At 45.4% G+C, this 21,586-nt stretch overlaps 1 protein-coding gene across 9 annotated transcripts in view; it reads left to right on the forward strand.

The window, feature by feature from the left end:
* KDM2B (lysine demethylase 2B) overlaps positions 1 to 19,326 on the forward strand; it is a 336,356-nt gene extending 317,030 nt beyond the window's left edge. For all 9 annotated transcript variants that reach the window (XM_033955541.1, XM_033955539.1, XM_033955538.1 and 6 more), the window contains 2 exons: positions 3,341 to 3,559; positions 18,080 to 19,326. In XM_033955541.1, coding sequence (XP_033811432.1) covers positions 3,341 to 3,559; positions 18,080 to 18,261 — 401 coding nt within the window. In that variant the 3' untranslated portion in view covers positions 18,262 to 19,326. The remainder of the gene's footprint in view (positions 1 to 3,340; positions 3,560 to 18,079) is intronic.
* Positions 19,327 to 21,586: the final 2,260 nt, after the last annotated feature.

Consider the following 21,586-nt stretch of genomic DNA (forward strand, 5'->3'; position numbering starts at 1 on the left):
TCTAGTGGGCAAGAAGGCATGCACATGCGTGGTGCAGTGTAGCAAACTTGAAACTTCAATCAAGTTTGCTTGAAAAGCTGTCCGCGCTGGGGCTCCGTAGATGACATCACCCACATGTGAGAATATCTGCCTGCTGTCCCTGGATAACACCTGTTACAGTAAGTAACTGTGCTTTATCTTCATCCTTCATTTTCTAATTAGAGAGCTTCTATTTTTATCCCATGCTTTTTTGAATTCCATCACCGTTTTCCTCTCCACCACTTCCCTCCGGAGGCATTCCAGGTATCTACCACCCTCTTTGTGAAGAAGAATTTCCTAACATTGCTCCTAAGTCTTCCTCCCTGTAACCTCAAATTATGCCCTCTAGTTTTACCATTTTTTCTTCTCTGGAAAAGATTTGGTTCTATATTAATGCCTTTCAAGTATTTAAACGTCTGTATCATATCTCCCCTGTCCCTTCTCTCCTCCAGAGTATACATATTTAGGTCTTCCAGTCTCTTCTCATACTTCTTTTGGTTCATACCTCTTGCCATTTTTGTTGCCTTCTCTGGACCGCTTCAAGTCTTTTTATATCCTTCGCCAGATATGGCCTCCAAAACTGAACACAATACTCCAAGTGCGGCCTCACCAACAATTTATACAGGGGCATCAGCTTTGCAGCAGGCTTTCAAGGTATCCTGAAAAGCCAGTCCTCCAGGTGGGAACCTTTTCTTGGGATCCTTTGTCAGTAGCCCCTTATTCAACCCGGACCTTCCAAATGCTGTGTCATCGACAGGCACCAAACCTTGCCTGGTCATCACAATTACTGCAAGAGTAGGATCAGCCAACAATCACTGTGCGTCGGAGCTCAGTGGAGCTTCTCTGGCCAAAGACTATCCTCGGCATGGGTGAAAAATCCAGTGGTCCCTTCATGGATTCTTGATGTGCACTAACTCTGCCAACCACAAAGATATTCATCGGTCCAGTGACCAGAGGGAGAGCAGATTCAGATGGAAAAGGTTTCACTCATCCCTTTCCTCTTGTTCTTAAATGGAACTAGCAAATAACATGTGGAGCAGAATTAAATGTTTGCCATTTTGCTCTACCCAGCTATACTCATCTTATGCATTTCTGATACACACATTAAAACTGTGAAATTTAAATTTAGTCTTGACAAATCACATCAAGTTTTAGTTACTCTGAGCCAGGAGTTCTCAACCCAGTCTGTAGGACACACTCACTCATTCAGGTTTCTAGGATATCCACAGTGAACATGCATGAGGTAGAATGGAGGTAGTGCATGCAAATTTAACTCGTGCACATTCATTGTAAATATGTTGTAAACCTCCCTGGCTACCTGGCTAGGTGTATCCTGAAGACTGGGTTAAGAATCCTTGCTCTGAGCCCTTTGATACTTGCAGAGTTGGAGCTCCTGATGGGTTTTTATAGCAGAGGTCAGTGTTTTAATTTAATCAATGTAATAGCTTGCAGAACTCTAGAAGAAAGGAATGGAGCCAGAGCTTATGAACAGAGGAGGAATGATTCATTGTAGTCCCTTCTCTTATCATTTATTAAGGTACATATGAAACAGTTGCATTATTTATAAACGATAATTAAATAGTTATGACCAATAAAAAAGCAATCTGCTAGCCATTAATAACTAGTTGTAAAAGCTGATGTTGCTCAGTTAGGAAGAAGTGATCAGCTCACTAGTTTCATTAGTATGGCAATAAATATAAAAATTCTAGTACAGAAATAGTGTGCCAAAGTAATCAGGTAGAAGGTAAGCTGCTTGTTTCTTTTAATTTTTAGAGGGTTTTTTTTAAATTAGAAGCTCAATTCAACATTACAAAGAAAAGGCAATATACATCAAACATAAGAAGCAAAATACAGTCAAACCTCAGATTGCGAGTAACGCAGTTTGTGAGTGTTTTGCAAGACGAGCAAAACATTTTCGCAAACTTAGCGTTGACTCAATTTGTGAGTCCCCCCGCCCGCGAACCGGCATTTCGAACGCCCCCCCCTTCCTCCCCCCTGGCTAATCGGCATCACCCCCCTCGCGAATGCTCGCCCGCCCAAACTGAAGCCTAATCCCCATCTTGCACCGGTACGCAGTACCAACCCACAGGAGGTGCCAGTGCCCAAAGATCGTGCTGCTTGCCAGACTGGGCCTTGAGCATCTGCGCATGCTCAAGGCCTTCTGGCTCTCGTTCTCTCCGAGAATCTCAGAGAGAGGCAGGAACCAGAAGGCCTTGAGCATGCGCAGATGCTCAAGGCCCAGTCCAGCAAGCAGCATGATCTACCAGCACTGGCCCCTCTTGTGGGTTGGTGCTGCGTGCCGGTGCCAAATAGGGCTTCAGTTTGGGCGGACGTTCGCGAGGGGGGGGGGGCGATGCTGGTTCACGGGGGGGATATGTAAGCACACTGGTGGCCTCGGGGGAGGGGGGGTTGATGGGGGTGGTGGAGCAGCGCCAGTGGCCACGGGAGGTGGGGAGGGAGCAAGGTGGAGCCAATCAAGCGAGCTTCCCTTACTTCCTATGGGGAAACTCGCTTTGATATACGAGTAATTTGGTTTATGAGCATGCTTCTCGAATTATGCTCGTAAACCAAGGTTCCACTGTATACATAAAAGCCCAGAAAGGAAAATATAGCTATAAACAACCTTCCCCCTGCTTATTCCACAACCCTCTCTTCCTCCACCAAAGTTTGCTGTTTTCTTTACCTTTAAATTCTGTGTATGGGGATGTTTGGGATATTAGCAGTGAGCAAAGCAGGTGGGGCTTATGGGTATTTCCTTTGGCGTTTCTGCTGCATGAGTGATTACTGTCAACTTATTGTGACTGAAGCTTTCACTGATAGACCAAGACATACCTAGCCATGTGCTGCCAGTCTAGAAGGTGTAGACTAGAGGAAGTGTTATCTTGAGCTCATTGTGTTTGCTATTGTAACAACAATTTGTGATCTAACACTGGTGGTAGCAGTCATCTCTTTGGATGGATTTTTTCTGAGCCTAGGTAGCAAGTTCAGATGTGTGTTTTACCATTAAGTCATGGTGGGAAAGAAGAGCCTGGGTGTTGCATTAAGTACAGGGACTTGTCTGTGCATCAATCAAGGACTGGTAGGCCAGAAGGGAAGCCACTAAACTGATTTAAATGTGGAATGATGTCCTACAAGCAGTCATACATCTATTTATGGCACCTATCTTTACCAACATAGACCAGAATGACTGTACAGCCAGGTTGGGCCATTCGGTTATTTACCATTTACTTGTATTACAGCAATGTTACTTGTGTTGCTGTAAAGTCTCCTGATTGGATAAATCTGTACATGATTATTGTACACTATAGTCGTGTCTTTACAGGTCAGATTGATAACCGCAGTAAATTCCGCAACATCGTGGAGCTGCGTATGGCTGGCCTGGATATCACGGATGCTTCACTGCGACTAATGATCCGCCACATGCCACTTTTGTCTAAGCTCGACCTCAGTTATTGTAACCATGTGACAGATCAGTCTATCAACCTTCTCACTGCAGTGGGAACCACCACGCGAGATTCCTTATCAGAGATCAATTTATCAGGTAAGGAGGGGGAATTTATAAGATGTTGCCTGACACAGAAACATAATACATAATACATAAATTTGACAAGAAAAAGTAGACTGAAATAGTTAATTTCCAAAATGTTTAGCAAACAAAAAAGTTTTCGGAACTTTCTGGAATAAAGCAAAAGAACCTAAACTTCTTAATGTAAGCGGTAAAGCATTCCAGAATTCGGTTAATTTAAAAGCAAAAGAATTTACGAACTGTAACATTTTTGATCTTTACTGTAGACTAGCAGACACCTCTTCACAAAGGCCTTCCTACTCTTCCCTCCCCAAGATGTAAGCTCTCATAGGAACAGCCTTTACTTCCTAGCGGCAGATTCCCCTCCCCCCCACCCCTTATTTTTGTTTATCCCAGGACAAGCAGGCAGCATATTCTTGCATCAGTCAAGAATATCTGCCTGCTGTCCCTGGATAACACCTGTTACGGTAAGTAACTGTGCTTTATCCCAGGACAAGCAGGCAGCATATTCTTGACTGATGCAAGAATATCTGCCTGCTGTCCCTGGATAACACCTGTTACGGTAAGTAACTGTGCTATAGTCCATCAGTGGACATGGGTAGCCCGCCCAAAAAGCAAAAGGTACAATATCCAGCCCCAATGTAGATGTATATCCATACTATCTACGTAGGAATTCTTGGTTTGGTGGGATTATCCTTTTTTATATAAAATAAATGTTTTTTCTTCAGGAATACACTGTAGCTTGTATATTGGGGGCTGTAATTCGAGCAAATGTTTTGTTCTCATTAATGATTATGATACAAAGGATATCTCTGAGACTGGCCTTGTGAGCATTGTAAATAGATGATGATGTCGCATACAAATTGATGAGATAGAACCTGATGGTACATATTTAGTTAACTCAATTACAGAGCCTGTTCTTTCTTCTTCCCAAAAGATCCTCTGTGCTTGTTCCATGCATTCCTGAAATCCACATAGTGGCCATGGCTCCATCATGTCCTTTGCAGACTGCTCCACCACCCTTTCTATCCTATATAATAAAAGGCTAACTCGCGCATGCGCACTCCTATTTGTGTGCTTCCATGATCTGTAGTTCCGTGGCCGCATGAGTGCGCATGCGTGAGTCCCCAGCCTTCTTCACAGCACTTACCTTGGCCGCAAGCTGCAGCGGCTCATCTCCTGTGGGGACCTGATGTGTGCTGTGTCCGTCCGTGGCCGCGGCTTGAGGCGTATGCGCCAGTTAGGTGCATCGGGCGACAGGAGCGGCGCTGGCGGCGGATGGTGGGAGGAGGGCTCATGGTCCTGCTGCTGCTGCCGCTCCTGTTCACAGCGGCCTGCACGTCGCCGACTCCCCCCCCTTCCCGCAACAACCGCTCCTGTTCAAAGCGATCGCGTCAGAGGGAACATGCTACCGAGTTGGAGAGCGGCCTGCGAGGTTCGTTACAGCCGGCCGTGAACCTCAGCAGGCCGCTTTGAACAGGAGCGGTAGCGGTCGTTGCGGGAAGGGGGGGAGTTTTAACAGGAGGAGTCGCCGAAAAAAAACCTTCAGCCGCAGCAGGCCAGCACGCGGGAAGGGAAGGGGGAGGAGCCGAACGGAGCAGTGCAGCTCACAGTAAGAGAAGGGAATGGGGGGGTGGGGGAAAATGCTTCTACTACTCAGCAGGGACCTGGAGGGGAAGGGAAATACCGCTGCTGCTTCTGCAAAGGAAAGTGGTGGTGGGGGAGAGAAGGGAATGGGGGGTGGGTGGGGGAAAATGCTGCTGCTACTACTTCACAGGGATCTGGAGGGGAAGGGAAATATCACTGCTGCTTCTGCAAAAGAAAGTGGGGGGGGGAGAGAAGGGAATGTGGGGTGGGGGAAAATGCTGCTACTGCTTCAGCAGGGACTTGGAGGGGAAGGGAAATACCGCTGCTGCTTCTGCAAAGGAAAGTGGTGGGGGGGAAAGAGAAGGGAATGGGGGGTGGATGGGGGAAAATGCTGCTACTACTTCACATGGATCTGGAGGGGAAGGGAAATATCACTGCTGCTTCTGCGAAGGAAAGTGGGGGGGGGGAGACACAGAAAGAAATACAGACAGACAAAAGAGGCTAGGGAGAGAGACAGACAGAAATAAAGACAGACAGGGGACCAGAGAGAGACAGAAAGAAAGACAGACAAAGGGTGCCAGGGAGAGAGAGAGAGAGAAAAATTGCAGGAGGGAGAGAGACAGAAAGAAAGGAAGAAAGAGACAGGAGCAGGGAGAGAGACATAAATAAATAAAGAAAGACAGCCAGCCATATATTCTAGCACCCGTTAATGTAACGGGCTTAAACACTAGTAAAGAAATATTTCCTTAAATCAGTGTTCTTCAACTGCCAGTCTGTGGACTAGTGCTGGTCCGCAGAAATTTTCTGCCGGTCCACAGGGCTGGCACCTCCATCGGGCCCAAGACAGTGTTCTGCAGCCACTGGTCCACGCGGCGTCTTCGGGCCGGCTCCCTGAGTGCTGAGGTACACAAAGCTATGGGAAAAGGCTCCTATGCGCATTCTGCGCCTGAACCGGAAGACTTCTCTCTGACATCGCAACGTCAGAGGAAAGGCTTCCAGATGAGGTGCGCGAGGAGCCGCTGCCCACAGCTTTGTGCACTGCAGCACTCAGGGAGCCAGCCCGAAGCCGCCGCGTTGATTGCACTGTGGACCGGGCCAAAGATAACACCAGGGGGCAAGCCAGAAGGCAAGGCACAGCATGGAAAGAGAGAGACAACAATGGTAGGGGGAATGCTTTTATTTTTTTATTTAGTGATTGATTTACATCTGCTGTCTGTTCAGGATGAAATGCATTTGGGTTTTTTCCCTCGGTTGTATTGCTTGGAGAGTCTTGCATCTTAGGGTTTGTTTGTAAATATTAGTACTTTTGGTTTTTGGTCCTGCATTTTGCTTGGGGTTATCTGTTTTCTGGTAGGAATGAATGTTGAAAAGCATACAGTGTGCTTTGTGTATTTTAATTTTGTGGTTAATCATTATGTGTTATTAATATGATTATATTGTGTGTGTGTGTGTACATGAAAAAGGACACGGTACTACTCGAAAGAGTCCAGAGAACATAAGAACATGAGAATTGCCACTGCTGAATCAGACCAGTGGTCCATCATGCCCAGCAGTCCGCTCACGCGGCGGCCCTCTGGTCTAAGACCAGCACCCTAACTGAGACTAGCCCTACCAGCGCACGTTCTTGTTCAGCAGAAACTTGTCTAACTTTGTCTTGAATCCTTGGAGGGTGTTTTCCCCTATAACAGCCTCTGGAAGAGCATTCCAGCTTTCTACCATTCTCTGGGTGAAGAAGAACTTCCTTACGTTTGTACGGAATCTATCCCCTTTCAACTTTAGAAAGTGCTCTCTTGTTCTCCCTACCTTGGAGAGGGTGAACAAACTGTCCTTATCTACTAAGTCTATCCCCTTCAGTACCTTGAATGAAGAGCGACTAAGATGGTTAAGGGGTTGGAGGAGCTGCCGTACAGTGAAAGATTAGAGAAACTGGGCCTCTTCTCCCTCAAACAGAGGAGATTGAGAGGGGACATGATCGAAACATTCAAGGTACTGAAGGGGATAGACTTAGTAGATAAGGACAGGTTTTTCACCCTTTTCAAGGTAGGGAGAATGAGAGGGCACTCTCTAAAGTTGAAAGGGGATAGATTCCATACGAACATAAGGAAGTTCTTCTTCACCCAGAGAGTGGTGGAGAATTGGAACGCTCTTCTGGAGTCTGTCATAGGGAAAAACATCCTCCAGGGATTCAAGACAAAGCAAGATGAAATTTATGGGTCTGGGAGAAACATTGACTGCATGGGTCAATGATTGGCTAAGCGGTAGACTTCAGAGAGTGGTGGTAAACGGTACCCCTTTCAAAACGTCAGAGGTGACCAGTGGAGTGCTGCAGGGTTCAGTCTTGGGCCCGATCCTTTTCAACATATTCGTAGGAGATCTGACTCGGGGGCTTCAAGGTAAAATCACATTATTCGCTGATGATGCCAAACTATGCAACATAGTAAGTAAGAGCACTTTGCCCGACAGTATGACGCAGGACCTACTTCTATTGGAACAGTGGTCTTCGACTTGGCAGCTAAGCTTCAATGCTAAAAAATGTAAAGTCATGCACCTTAGCAGCAGAAATCCATGCAAAACTTACACACTAAATGGTGAAACCTTAGCCAGGACTAAGGCAGAACGTGATTTGGGGGTGATAATTAGCGAAGACATGAAAACTGCCAATCAAGTAGAGAAGGCTTCATCGAAGGCAAGACAAATGATGGGTTGTATCCGTAGAAGTTTTGTCAGCCGGAAGCCCGAAGTCATAATGCCGTTGTACAGATCCATGGTGAGACCTCATCTGGAATATTGTGTTCAATTCTGGAGACCACATTACCAAAAAGATGTGCTGAGAGTTGAGTCGGTACAACGAATGGCCACCAGGATGGTCTCGGGACTCAAAGATCTCCCATATGAGGAAAGGCTGAATAAATTGCAGCTATACTCGCTCAAGGAACGTAGAGAGAGAGGTGACATGATAGAGACTTTTAAATATATCATGGGCTGTATCAAGGTGGAAGATGATATCTTCTTTCTTAAAGGGCCCTCAGCCACAAGAGGGCATCCGCTGAAAATCAAGGGTGGGAAATTACATGGCGACACCAGGAAGTATTTCTTCACCGAAAGGGTGGTTGATCATTGGAATGAACTTCCACTTCAGGTGATTGAGGCCAGCAGTGTGCTGGATTTTAAAAAGAAATGGGATACACACGTGGGTTCTCTAAAGAGGTAAAATCAAGGGGGGTGGGTCAATAGAGTGGGCAGACTTGTTGGGCTATGGCCCTTTTCTGCCGTCATCTTCTATGCTTCTAAAGTTAGACAAGTTCCTACTGAACAAGGACATACGCTGGTAGGGCTAGTCTCAGGGTGCTGGTCTTTGACCAGAGGGCCGCCGTGTGAACGGACTGCTGGACAGGATGGACCACTGGTCTGACCCAGCAGTGGCAATTCTTATGTATATGAAAAATGAATGGAAAAAATGGTGTTACAATTAGTACTATTATGGGGGCGGGGTCTGGGGCGGAGATTGGGTGAAGATAGGTATGACTTAGCCCAGTGTTCTTCAACTGCTGGTCCGCCGAGTGGTGCTGGTCCACAAAATAATTATTTTATTTCCACCAGTCCATAGGTGTCAAAAGGTTGAAGAACACTGCCTTAGATTACGCCAAATGTCCCCTGTCACCCTCCTCCCATGACCCCTTGTCCAAGAGCTTCCTTTCCATTGCAAGAGGGCTGACACCTTTGTGGTTATAAATAAATCTCCCTTTCTGTCCACTGGATTGACTCCATCCTATTTATATTCTTTTGAAGGTGGAGTTGGTATATTAAACCTTCGATGCCAACTCCTTTATTTATATAGCTATTTAGGTGTTGTACTATATGCAAGGTGTAGCTTCTTGGGATTTTGTTTTAATTTTTGGTCAGCTAAACTAAACTAAACTAAACCTTGGGTTTGTATACCGCATCATCTCTACATTCGCAAAGCTCGACACGGTTAACAAGGGTTAGGGTAGAAAGGAACTCCAGTGATAGGAAAAGACAAAATAAAGAGAAAATTTAGAACAGAGTAACCAGAGAGAGGAAGGGTTATATTTTTGAAAATAACCAGGTTTTCAGATGTTTTCGGAAGATTTGGAGGGAGCTCAGATTCCTAAGAGGGGAGGTAAGATTGTTCCAGAGCTCAGTGATTCTGAAAGGGAGGGAGGAACCTAGTTTTCCTATAAGGGAAAGGAAAGTTTCAGTTTTTGGGTAGATCTGGTGGAATTGGGGTTAGAGGAATTCCAAGAAAGAGGAATAAAAGGGGGGAGAATGCTGTGTAGGATCTTGAAAGTAAGGCAGGCACATTTGAAGTGGACTCTGGAGATTATCGGGAGCCAGTGGAGCTTGGACAAAAGTGATGAGACGTGGTCGAATTTGCTTTTTGCTAAGATAAGCTTAGCAGCGGCATTTTGAATCTGCTGGAGTCTTTGAAGGTTTTTCTTTGTTAGGCTTAGGTAGATAGAGTTGCAATAGTCCAGTCTGGAAAGGATGGTGGATTTAGCATTTATGTTCTCTTTATGTGACTGGGGTATTCTGTTAGCATGATTTTTCTATTCAGCATTTTGTAGTAATTTGGCTTGTTCAATAGTCTTGATAGTAGAGGGAATATTTGTGAGGGGGAGGGGAGACAGGGGTTTCGTTGATCCTTGTTCTGTATTTGTGATTTATAAAATGACAGTTGTACAGAATATTGTTTTTTACTTTAATAAAATGATCTCAATATAAAATCATAACTATTCGAGGCTTGTGCATTGGGATCAGAGTTTGCAGGAACAGGGCAGGGATGGGGACAAACTTTGTCCCCATGTCATTCTCTAGATGCCTCTTTCACTAATATAAATATCATAAAATATATTTCATTTTTGTAATCATCAAAGAACTTGATATCAAAATATATTCTAAAAGTAAAACATATCCTGAAAAAAAGGTTAATCAAATTATTATCTGTGAAATAAGAAATGTAAGTATTATAATATTTGCATGACATACAATTTAACTCTATTAGGAGTTGGAGTTGGCACATTTTCACCAACTCCAACTTTGGTAACCCAAAAATTGCTTCCCACTCCATGACTCCGATATCACAGCCCTGGAATTATGCATAGTACTCTTCCAATGAGATCTAAGAGAGACAATATTGCTGCTTTGTTCCTGCTTGGCCATTCCTCTCCCTATGCACTCAAGCATCTTTTCTATATTTTGCCATCACTTTACCTACCTATTTGGCAACCTTAAAACTCAATAAATATAATTACCCCAGGCAATGTTCTCTTTAAGCCATATACTTTCATGTGTAGATCATGAGCCCTACACATGTCAAAGCAAAGCACACACGCACAAGAAAATTATTAGGGGTTATAAAGCAACAAAAGAGAAACTGGAGTATTTGATGTTCCTTAGTGTCTGCACCAGACTATTTCCAACGAGTGGGTTATATGCCCTCCTACCAGCAGATGGGGTGACAGAAAACTGTTAGTGACATCACCTAACCTCTGTGCAGTCCTTTGTCCCATCTCCATAGCAGATAGTAGGTAGATCTGTGCAGTTCAGTCCTGATGGAACCATTGGGCAACTTACTTTTATCCCTTATTTTTAATTAATTAAAAAAATAATAATATTGAAATTTGAACATCTGGGGCATATTGCCTTAGGAACAACAAATATCGAGCTGAGAACACTTTTTTTTTTTTTTTTTAAGAATTGGGTGAGACTTTCTGCGTTCTCTGTGCCTGTCTGCTGTGGGCCTAAGATCCCCGGGGGGTGCACACACTTCTACAGGACTCTCCTTTCCAACCTTAAGCATCACTGTTTTGCTTGGTCTCTTCTCCCTTTCTTAGAGTGGGGGGGGGGGGTCCTTAAAGAGGAGGTTCCTTAAGGCTTTCCCAGGCAGAAAAGAGCAACCATTTGCTGTTGGTTTTTGTTTGGGGTGGGGGTTTGGGGGGAACCTAACTAAATAAAAGGTGAACCTTCCAGAATCAGATCCTGCTGGGTTGCAGTTGGAAGAGGGGGCAGCTCTGTAGCCTTTTGGAAAGCAGCATGGTGCGCTACATTGGACGTGCATGTTTGCTAAATGGTGTCTCCCTCAGGGAAAGTGCACTGTTGCGTGGCCTGCTCATCATACCACTTGTTGTCTCCTAGCAGCAGCTTGTGCCACATGTGTGAGGAAGCTTCAGCAGGTAATTCAATGGCTTTCCCTGTTCCAGAGCTCTCCTTCAGTTGTCATCTGCAGGGTGATCCAAGGGCGATACAGAAATAGAAACATAGAATATGACGGCAGAAAAGGGCTGTAGCCCATCAAGTCTGCCCACGCTAATGACCCACCCCCAGACTTCACCCCGCTAGAGATCCCACATACATATCCCATTTCTTTTTAAAATCGAGCACGCTGCTGGCGTTAATCACCTGCAATGGAAGTTCATTCCAATGATCGACCACCCTTTCGGTGAAGAAATACTTCCTGGCGTCACCATGAAATTGCCCGCCTTTGATTTTCAGCGGATGACCTCTTGTGGTCGAAGGTCCTTTAAGAAAGGAGATATCGTCTTCCACTTCGATGCAGCCCGTGATATATTTAAACGTCTCAATCATGTCCCCCCTCTCTCTACGTTCCTCGAGCGAGTATAGCTGCAGTTTATTCAGTCTTTCCTCATATGGGAGGTTCTTGAGTCCCGAGACCATCCTGGTGGTCATTCGCTGAACCGACTCGATTCTCCGCACATCTTTTTGATAATGTGGTCTCCAGAATTGAACACAATATTCAAGATGAGGTCTCACCATGGATCTGTGAGACCTCATCTTGAATATTGTGTTCAATTCTGGAGACCACATTATCAAAAAGATTTGCGGAGAATCGAGTCAGTTCAGCGAATGACCACCAGGATGGTCTCGGGACTCAAAAACCTCCCATATGAGGAAAGACTGAATAAACTGCAGCTATACTCGCTCGAGGAACGTAGAGAGAGGGGACCAGATGCTTTGGAGGCTCGGTTCTTGGTGGGGAAGATCCACACAGTATGTATCAGCCAACATTTTGTTGGCCGGAAAGGCCGCTTTGTTGGGTGCGCAGGCTGTGTCATTGGATCCTCTTAATTTTGATCTGACATGTTTTTGGAGAGCCTTTTCCCCGGAGCTTATTACTCCTACACCAAATCTTCTGCCTGAAGCAGCGTTTGCTTGGTTCCTTGGGGCAGGAGATTTGGGGGGGTCTCTGGATCATTCAGGACCTGCTGGGACTATGCTACTGATCAGCCGCAGTCTTTCGGAGCTAGGTCTATGAACCAGCAGGGGTCCTATGGGGCTAAGCACCACATTTAAGTCAGAGTGCTCGAGAATTCTTTTCATTTTCTCAAGTTGAGGAGGAGTTTAAGGAAGTAGATTATCTTCAGGGTCCTTCAGAGAATATTGTGGAAACTCCATTGGGGGAGGACCTGTCAGTAGTTCCAATTTTTCACTGGCAGAAGCTTTCCCTCTTGACCTCTCAGGTATTGAACCGTTTGGGTCTTTAAGAGGAGGAGGAGGCCCCTTCTGCTCCTAGGAAGGGAGATCCTTCACATACAACAAGGATCTTAGGGAGTTGGTTGAGGTTCAGTGGCAGCATTCAGATGCACCTCTCAAGACTGCAAGAGTAGTGGCTCTTCATTATCATCTGCCTTTGGAGAATCGGGAGCATTTTTGCTGGCTGAAAGTGGACATCTTCCACAACAGGTAATTGAGGCAAGCAGCATGCCAGATTTTAAGAAAAGATGGGATTGGCATATGGAATCTCTTCATGGAGGTAGTTAGGGGGTGGGCCATTAGTGTGGGCAGACTAGATGGGCCGTGGCCCTTTTCTGCCGTCATGTTCTATGTTTCTATCTTAGTTACGATAGTGACCAAGAAGATGGTGATTCTGGTTGAGAGCAGCATGGCCCTTAAGGATCCCAAGGATTGTTGAACAGAGGTTCTCCTTAAGAGATCCTTTGAAATTTCCACTCTGGCCTTAAGGGTGAAATCTGTGGCAACTATGTGGCACATGCCTGGTTGTGCTGGGCAGAGCATTTGCTTGATGCTCCAGGAGAGACATTATCATTTTGGACATGTGGACAGCCTTTCTGGATGATACCCTATAGGATTGGTTAGGAACTTGACAAAGTTCTTGGCTTTGTCGATGGCCAAGCACCATTTTCTTTGCCTCCTTCAGTGGTCGGCAGATATGGCATCCAAAGTACGTCTTAGGCCATTTCCCTTTTCAGGGCATGTGCACTGTGGCAGGGATTTAAAGGAGTCCTTGGTTACCGGAAAGTAGAGCCAATTTGTCTTGCTGGGGGCATCTGGAGGCTGTTCAAAGGATATTTGTCAGTCTCATCAAGGTCAGTTTGCATTTTCACAAGGGGTAGGTTTTGGACCAGGTCTCAGTCCTTTTGAGGAGGCTAATGCAGGGGTGTCGGGGAGCTTCCAGTGCTGTCCGTCCTGCCCAATGAAAGTTTGGGGCCCAAATCTCCAGATTCGCTCATTGGGGGTTGGATGGGGGGTAGGGAATGCAACATTTCTACTAGAGCTGGGCCCGGATTACATCGGACCAGTGGGTCCTGGACATTCTGCAATTCGGTTACCTTCTGGAGTTTTGTCCTCTTTCTGATCTCTTCATGGTCTCTCCATGCAGGGTGGCGCAAAAGGCAACCACTGGCCAGCACACATTGCACAGGTTGCAGTTGCTGGATGCCTTAGTTCTGGTAGGTATTCCATTTACTTTGTGCTGTCCAAGAAAGAGGGATCCTTCCATCTGATTTTGGATTTTAAGAATGTCAACAGGGCACTCAGGATTTTGCCTTTTTGCATGGATGCTCTACAATCCATGATAGTAGCCGTTCGCAAAGGGGAGTTCCTTATCTTCCTGGACCTGTCCAAGGCTGATGAAGAGTAGTGAGTTGACATCATGCATGTTTATTTTTTTGCAAAAGTATTTCAAACTTTGATTAATTTATCCTGAATTGATATTTGGATTATGACTTTTTTCAAGGGGAATGGGAGAGAATAAAATGAATTAATAATTTCTCTGTCGGTCAAGGTACATACACCCTTGTAGTCTCTGCCTTGTACAGGGCTAAATTTTAGGATTGACCAAAGGCCCCCATAGTATTTCTGGTACAGTGGGGCCGAAGCAAAAAGCTACCGCCAGCCAAACAGCTCCATGTTAACATCGTGAAAATGCAGATTATTGGCCAAGCAATGCAGAAAGAAGATGAGCATGAGTGTTAATTCATGCAGTAAACATGGCCACACACAACATTAGAATGATTGGTAAAGAGGCTATTACCTATTCCCCCCACCGAGCAAAGAGAAATGGCTTTTTTGTGAAAAATTTTTTTTTTTTTTTTTTTTTTGCAAGGGGTAAGGCAGTATAGAAGGTTAGTTTGAAAGGAGTGAGTGTGTAATGACAACCCTTTTTTCCACCCTACCTGATCGCCTGCCCCAATAGCTTTTTGCATCAGTTCCTGGTGTCTAGCAGAAACCTTGCATGTTTCAACCACACCCCTACGAAAAAAGAAAAAAAATCTTTCCATGGTGTTTAATGCCTCCCCTCATCCCAGACTCTCATACCTTAGAGGCAGGAGCAATTCTTTAACCTAAGTGGTGTATCTTGGATGGACCAAGCAGGATCACTGCCAAATAAGCTTTTTCCCCCTTTTTGTTAAAAACTGGGCAGAGACTACCAAATAAGGGAAAGTCCCTAATTTGGTAGACTGACTCTTATTTCATGTAGGGTCAGATGCCACCATTTTGAAAGGATTGACACTAGAGAATGACATGGTGGCGGTTTAGCCGCGGGTAACCCGCTGAAACGGGGAACAAAAACTAGCAGTCGCTGCGGTGAATGGTCTTGTCCCCACAGTGACGCATGAAGGATCACGCGGTCCCCGAAGCCCACACCTGCCTGCCCAATCGATCCTAGTGATTAGCCAGCTCTCTCCCTTCTCCTCACCTTAGTTTGTAGGTTTTCTTTTTCGGCGACCCACACACTATCAAAGAGCCGCGCACCCGCTGCTGCTCAGTTTCGATCTTCTGCTCTGACACAGCCGGAAACAGGAAGTTGCAGCAGAGCAGAAGATTGAACACTGAGCAGCCGCGCGTGCGCAGCTCTTTGGGAAAGCGGTGCAGATCGCCGAAAAAGAAAACCTACAAACTAAGGTGAGGAGAAGAGAGAGAGCTGGCTAAACACTAGGATCGATTGGGCAGGCGGGTGGGGGCTGCGGGGACCGTGCGATCGCCCGTGTTCCCGGCTCAAACTGGAAGGAGGGAGTGAAAGGGAAAAGGATTCTGGGCCAAGGGGATGAAGACGGAAAGAAAATCCCACAGCAGGAAAGAAAGGGAAGGACAGGCAGGTGAGCCAGATGCTAGAAGCAGGGGGGGGGAAGAAAGAGGGAAAAAAAGCTAGATGGGGTTGAAAAGAAGAGACATACTGGTATGGAAGAGGAAGATAGGGGAAATCTGGACACAGGAAGGTAACAGAAAGAGGGGAAATTATGTGCAAAGGGCATAGGGACAGAAACATAAAGGGGACATGCCATGGGGATGGTATATGGACACAGGGGGGGGGGGCAATGGCAGATACATAGGGGAGATATTAGAAATGGGGAAAATAGGGGCACAGAAGCGAGATGGTTTGTGGGGATGGGACAGGGACCGAGCTCGCAGGCTCCCAGTGGCTTGCACAAATTACATTGTAACGTGCCATGAAAATAAGAGGGAGGAAGGTAGATAGGCCACGCGAGAGGAGCTGAAGGGTGGTAGAAAGGAACAGTTGGTAAAGGAGGGAGGGAAGGGTGGTGGTGGAAAGGAATAGGACAGACATTGAAGGAGGGTGGAGAGGAACAGACCCTGAAGGGAAATGTGGAAGACAGAGTGAGAAGAAGACAGATGCCAGACTATGGGGGAGCGGAGGGAAGAAGATGGGTGCTAGACCAATTGGGGGGGGGGGGTGAAGGGAGAGGCACAGTAACAGCAAATGGAAGACGCAGAGAGAAGACACACAGTGGATGGAAGGAATTGAATGAGAAGATGTGGAAAGCAGAAACCAGACGACAAAGGTAGAAAAAAAAATTATATTTATTTATTTTTTTTTTTGCTTTAGGATAAAGTAGTATATTAGTTGTGTTGATAAAAATTTATAAACAAAGCCCTGCCAGCTGAACATCTCTTTCTCTAGTTCAGCAGCAGGAACTTTGATTTATAAGAAAGGAATAAGCTAAATATTACAGTACTAAGGCTTATATGGATGCAGCGGTGACGGGGCGGTGAATGGGATGGCAGTGGCGGTGATGGGGCGGTGAAAGGGATGACGGTGACGGGGTGGTAAAGGGAATGGCGGTGACGGGGCGGTGCAGAGGATGGTGGGCTGGGGACGGGGCGTTGACAGGGACAGATTTTTTCCCCGTGTCATTCTCTAATTGACACTAGGGATATTGGTGGAGAAAGGATCGAGTTGGCTCAGGTTGTTGTAGATGCTGTTGGGTGCATCAGTTTTGTGATGGAGGGGGGGGGGGCTTGATTACCAGGGCTGATGCAAAAAAATATGTCAGCAGCTTGTTTTTAAATATTGCCCTACCTGTCAATGCCTGAACCAGTCACTTCTTACACTCTGAACTAGATGCACTAAACATGGTCGCTAAGGCCATACGAGTCGCTGTTGGCTTAATTTTATTTTTTGGCCGGTTAAAAAAAAATAAAATGCCCGTACACCCTCCCCCGACGACCCACCCTGGAACCTGGAGGCAGAAAGGATGCCCACTCCCTTCTGCCACCATAGTAGCCCCCCGCAACAGCCAAAATCTGTAGGAGGGATGCCCACTCCCTCCTATCACCACATGCCCCCCCCCTGTACCTGGAAATTAGTTGACAGCAGGAGGAATACCCAGTACCTCCTGCTCTTCAGGCCTGCCATAAGGAGGGGCCTAAGGCCCTGATTGGCTCAGACTCCTAAGGCTCCTTCCCTGTTCACGGTTCTGGGGGGTGTCATCAGGGAGGCCATCACTAGTGGTGGGGGGAGGCATGGCATTTGTTTTTTATGAGCCAGATATTTGTGTGTGTGTATCTGTGCTCATAGAAACAAAATGAAAAACCAGGCAGACCAACAGGTAGACCTGTCAGCTTTTCTGGGTCGGTCCTATTGACCCGTTTCTGGCATGCAAATTTAGATCGATAGAATAACTGGTTTTAATATTAATGACCTCATTTGCATGCCAGAATCAGAGAATGTAGGACCATACAGAAAATCACACATTGAGCCTGTTTAAAGCATCGTGTCGGCAAATACGATGGGTCTCTAAACCAGTCAAACCGGTTTAGCGACAATCGGAGGCTTTAGTGCATCTAGCCCTCTGACAGGAAGAAACTTATTTTGCAATGAGCTGCAGGACTATTGCTGCATTATAACGTGGCAATAATTTGCATGTTCTCTGAATGCTGCATCCTGCAAGCAATTTGTTGCAGAAAGTTTGAAATAGAAGCTACGTGATTGGTAGCTCTGCAGTGGAATTTTATGGTCTTTTAGTCTTGGGCACTAGATCGTGTTTCAGAACTGTGCATTAAATCCACATACAAGCTTTCAGCTTATTTTTGTTTGATCCTTAGAACCTTACTAATATTAGCAAAGTACACAAGCTGATTATATAATTCTCTGTTGGAATCACTTTCTGTTATGCTCTCTCTGAATCAGCTACTGCCATCAGCACTGTATAAACTGGGGAAACAATGAGACTAGCCACGTATCTTCCAATTTATTATGTGAAAATATAGTTATATTAAAATATAACAATCACTTGGGCTGTAAATTTTACCATTAAAGTTCTAGCTTAAGTAAAATAAACCACCTCTGACACATATAAATAGCTGTTCTTAAATAATTGTTATAATATTGTGCACAATGGATTGATGTTTGTTTTTGTTTTTCAGACTGCAATAAAGTTACTGACCAGTGCCTGACCTATTTTAAACGTTGTGGAAATATCTGTTTAATTGACTTAAGGTACTGCAAGCAGGTAACAAAGGAAAGCTGTGAGCAGTTTATAGCAGAGATGTCTGTGATTGTACAGTTTGGACAAACGGAAGAAAAACTCTTGCAAAAGTTAAGCTGAAGGACCAGATGAGGAAAAGGCATTTAGAAAACATGGAGGATTTTATTTTCAGTATGAAACTTGGAAATACAACCATCAGGAATCCAAGCACAGTGAACCTGACTGCAAACATTAATTCTTGCACCAGAATGAGTCAGCCAAAGGCATCTTGCACTGAATTGAAGAGGAACTCAGAAGGCAGCTGTTCTGGCTCAGATGTTCACAGCAGGAGAGACTATGCCTTCTTCTGAGCAAAGTACGCTGGCATGTGCTTGGTCGTGTAAATTTCATTCTTCAGCACCTGCGTAGTTAAATCTATGCGTTCAGCGTCATTACAGAATAGACCATGCACAACATTATGCCTTCTTAACAAAAACGTTTTTTTGTTATCATACATTATGCAGAAATATTTTTGTACAAGATTGTTGAAAAAGTATATATGCAATTGGTTGAATGCATACCAGTGTTGGTTTTTTGTGTCACTTTTTAAATTTACTTGCTGTAGGAGAGAATGTATTCTCCACTTCATAGGTAAATGTTCATCTGAAATCTCTTTCCAAATCAGGAAACACAAGGTAGGCACTTTCTGTTGAAAGCGTGCATTCATGGAAGTTGGGATCTGGCTTTTAATAAACTTCAGAAGTAGCAGAAGCATGAGGTGGAAACAAGGTGTAAATTATAGTGTAAGGTACTATTCATTTTTTTTTTTTTTTTATCATTTTTCCCTGTACAGAATTAATTTTTCCAGAATTTCAAGTTTTCATCTTTGGCACCAGTGGGAATGGAGGGGCACTCCTCTTACAGCATGACCTGTGAAATTAATTTATGGCGCCAATTCGATAAATGATCAGATTTGGGTCTCCCCCCCACCCTTAAATTGATGTGAAAGTTGGTCTTGTTTTTAAGATTTATAATATGGTTATTTCTTGATTGTAAAAAGAAAAACACAAAACTGCCTTCATAAGTGCCATTGTTGTAAGGTGGTGTTTTCGTAAACCTTCCTGACATGGTTTTACCTTTTGCTGAATTTGTATATGCAATTTATTCAAAAAAAAAAAAAGTAAAGACCTAAATGATTCTGTTCAAGACAAGGTTGGAATTTTTTTAAAATATCTTACATATATTTTTTTATGTTATGGTTGAACCGGTACATGTAGACCTAGAATGAAAGATCAAATAGAGACATCAGCCGCAGGTACCCCTCAAGCTGCAATGATATAAATACACCAAAAGCAGCATCACCTTTTTTATTTTAACAAATAAAAGCAGATGACAAAAAGTGTAACTTTTTTCACTGCACAGATAGCACAGTTACTTACCGTAACAGGTGTTATCCAGGGACAGCAGGCAGATATTCTCTACATGTGGGTGACATCATCCACGGAGCCCCGACGCGAACAGCTTTTCAAGCAAACTTGATTGAAGATTTCAAGTTTGCTGGTGCTACACCACACATGTGTGTGCCTTCCTGCTCCACTAGAGGGCACATCCCCTCCTCGTGGTCTTCAGTTCAGATAGCCAGCAAAAAAGCCAACCCCGGGGAGGTGGGAGGGTTGCGAGAATATCTGCCTGCTGTCCCTGGATAAAACCTGTTACGGTAAGTAACTGTGCTTTATCCCAGGACAAGCAGGCAGCATATTCTCTACATGTGGGTGACCTCCAAGCTAACCAAAAAAGGGACGGAGGGAAGTTGGCAATTTAGGAAAACAGATTACACAAAAACGACTGGCCAAACCGGCCGTCGCTCCTGGACAAAGTATCCAGACAGTAGTGTGAGGTGAAAATATGAACCGAAGACCAAGTGGCAGCCTTGCAAATCTCCTCAATTGGCGTGGACCTGAGGAAAGCGACAGAAGCCGCCATCGCTTGGACTTTATGTCCTGTAACCCGACCATGCAGCAAGACACCAGCCTGAGCGTAGCAGAAAGAAATACAAGCAGCCAACCAGTTGGACAAGGTGCGCTTGGAAACAGGACGCCCTAACCTATTAGGATCAAAGGATAAGAAAAGTTGAGGAATCTTCTGATGAGACTGGGTGTGTTGGAGATAGAAAGCCAACGCTCTTTTACAGTCAAGAAAGTGAAGCGCCACCTCACCAGGATGAGAATGGGGCTTAGGAAAAAAACACTGGAAGGACAATAGACTGATTAAGGTGGAAATCCGACACCACCTTAGGCAAGAACTTGGGATGAGTGCGCAGAACCACCTTGTCATGATGAAAGACAGTACAGGCGGGTCCACTATCAAAGCCTGCAGCTCACTAACCCTGCGAGCAGATGTGAGAGCAAACAGAAAGATCACCTTCCAAGTAAGAAACTTCAGATGAGCTTTATCCATGGGCTCAAATGGTGGTTTCATCAATTGAGCAAGAACCACATTCAGATCCCAAAGCACAGGGGGAGGCTTGAGAGGAGGATGGACATTCAAAAAACCCCTCATGAAACGAGAAACCAAGGGGTGGACAGAGAGCGACTTTCCATCAAGCTGCTGATGGAAGGCAGCAATCGCGCTAAGATGGACACGGACAGAATTTGTCTTGAGACCAGACTGAGACAAATGAAGCAAATAATCCAGAACCGAGGACAAAGAAGCAGACAGAGGTTCCACATGATTCAAAGCACACCACGTAACGAATCTCGTCCACTTCTGAGAATAACATTGCCTGGTAGAAGCCTTCCGAGAAGCTTCCAAGACATCCCTCACCGACCGAAACAACCCAAAGGAAGGAGTCAGGTGGAAAGGAGCCAAGCCGTCAGAAGTAGAGACTGTAGATTGGGATGCAACAGCGAACCCCTACTCTGAGACAGCAGAGAAAGAAAAACAGGTAGAAGAAGAGGATCTCTGACACTGAGTTGAAGAAGCAGGGAGAACCATGGCTGCCGAGGCCACCGAGGAGCAATCAGGATCACGGTGGCGTGAGCCGACTTGAGATGCACAAGCGTTCTCAGAATCAGAAGAAAAGGCGGGAACACATTAAGGAACCGGCCCTCCCAATCCAAGAGGAACGCATCTGCCTCGAGACGATCTGGAGAGTACATCCTCGAACAGAAGAGAGGCAACTTGTGATTGAGGGGGGAAGCGAACAGATCTATCTGCGGAGTCCCCCACCGAAGAAACACCTGACGCAGCGTCTGGGAATGAAGAGACCACTCGTGCGGCTGCAAAAGGCGACTTAACTTGTCCGCCAGGCAGTTGTGCTCGCCCTGGATGTAAACCGCCCGCAGAAAGATGTTGTGGCGGAATGCCATGTCCAAAGGCGAAGAGCTTCCTTGCAGAGGGACAAGGACCCCGTACCCCCCTGCTTATTGACGTAATACATCGCCACCTGGTTGTCCGTAAGGACCAG

This window comes from Geotrypetes seraphini, chromosome 8, assembly GCF_902459505.1.
Source record: "Geotrypetes seraphini chromosome 8, aGeoSer1.1, whole genome shotgun sequence".
Lineage (NCBI taxonomy): Eukaryota > Metazoa > Chordata > Amphibia > Gymnophiona > Dermophiidae > Geotrypetes > Geotrypetes seraphini.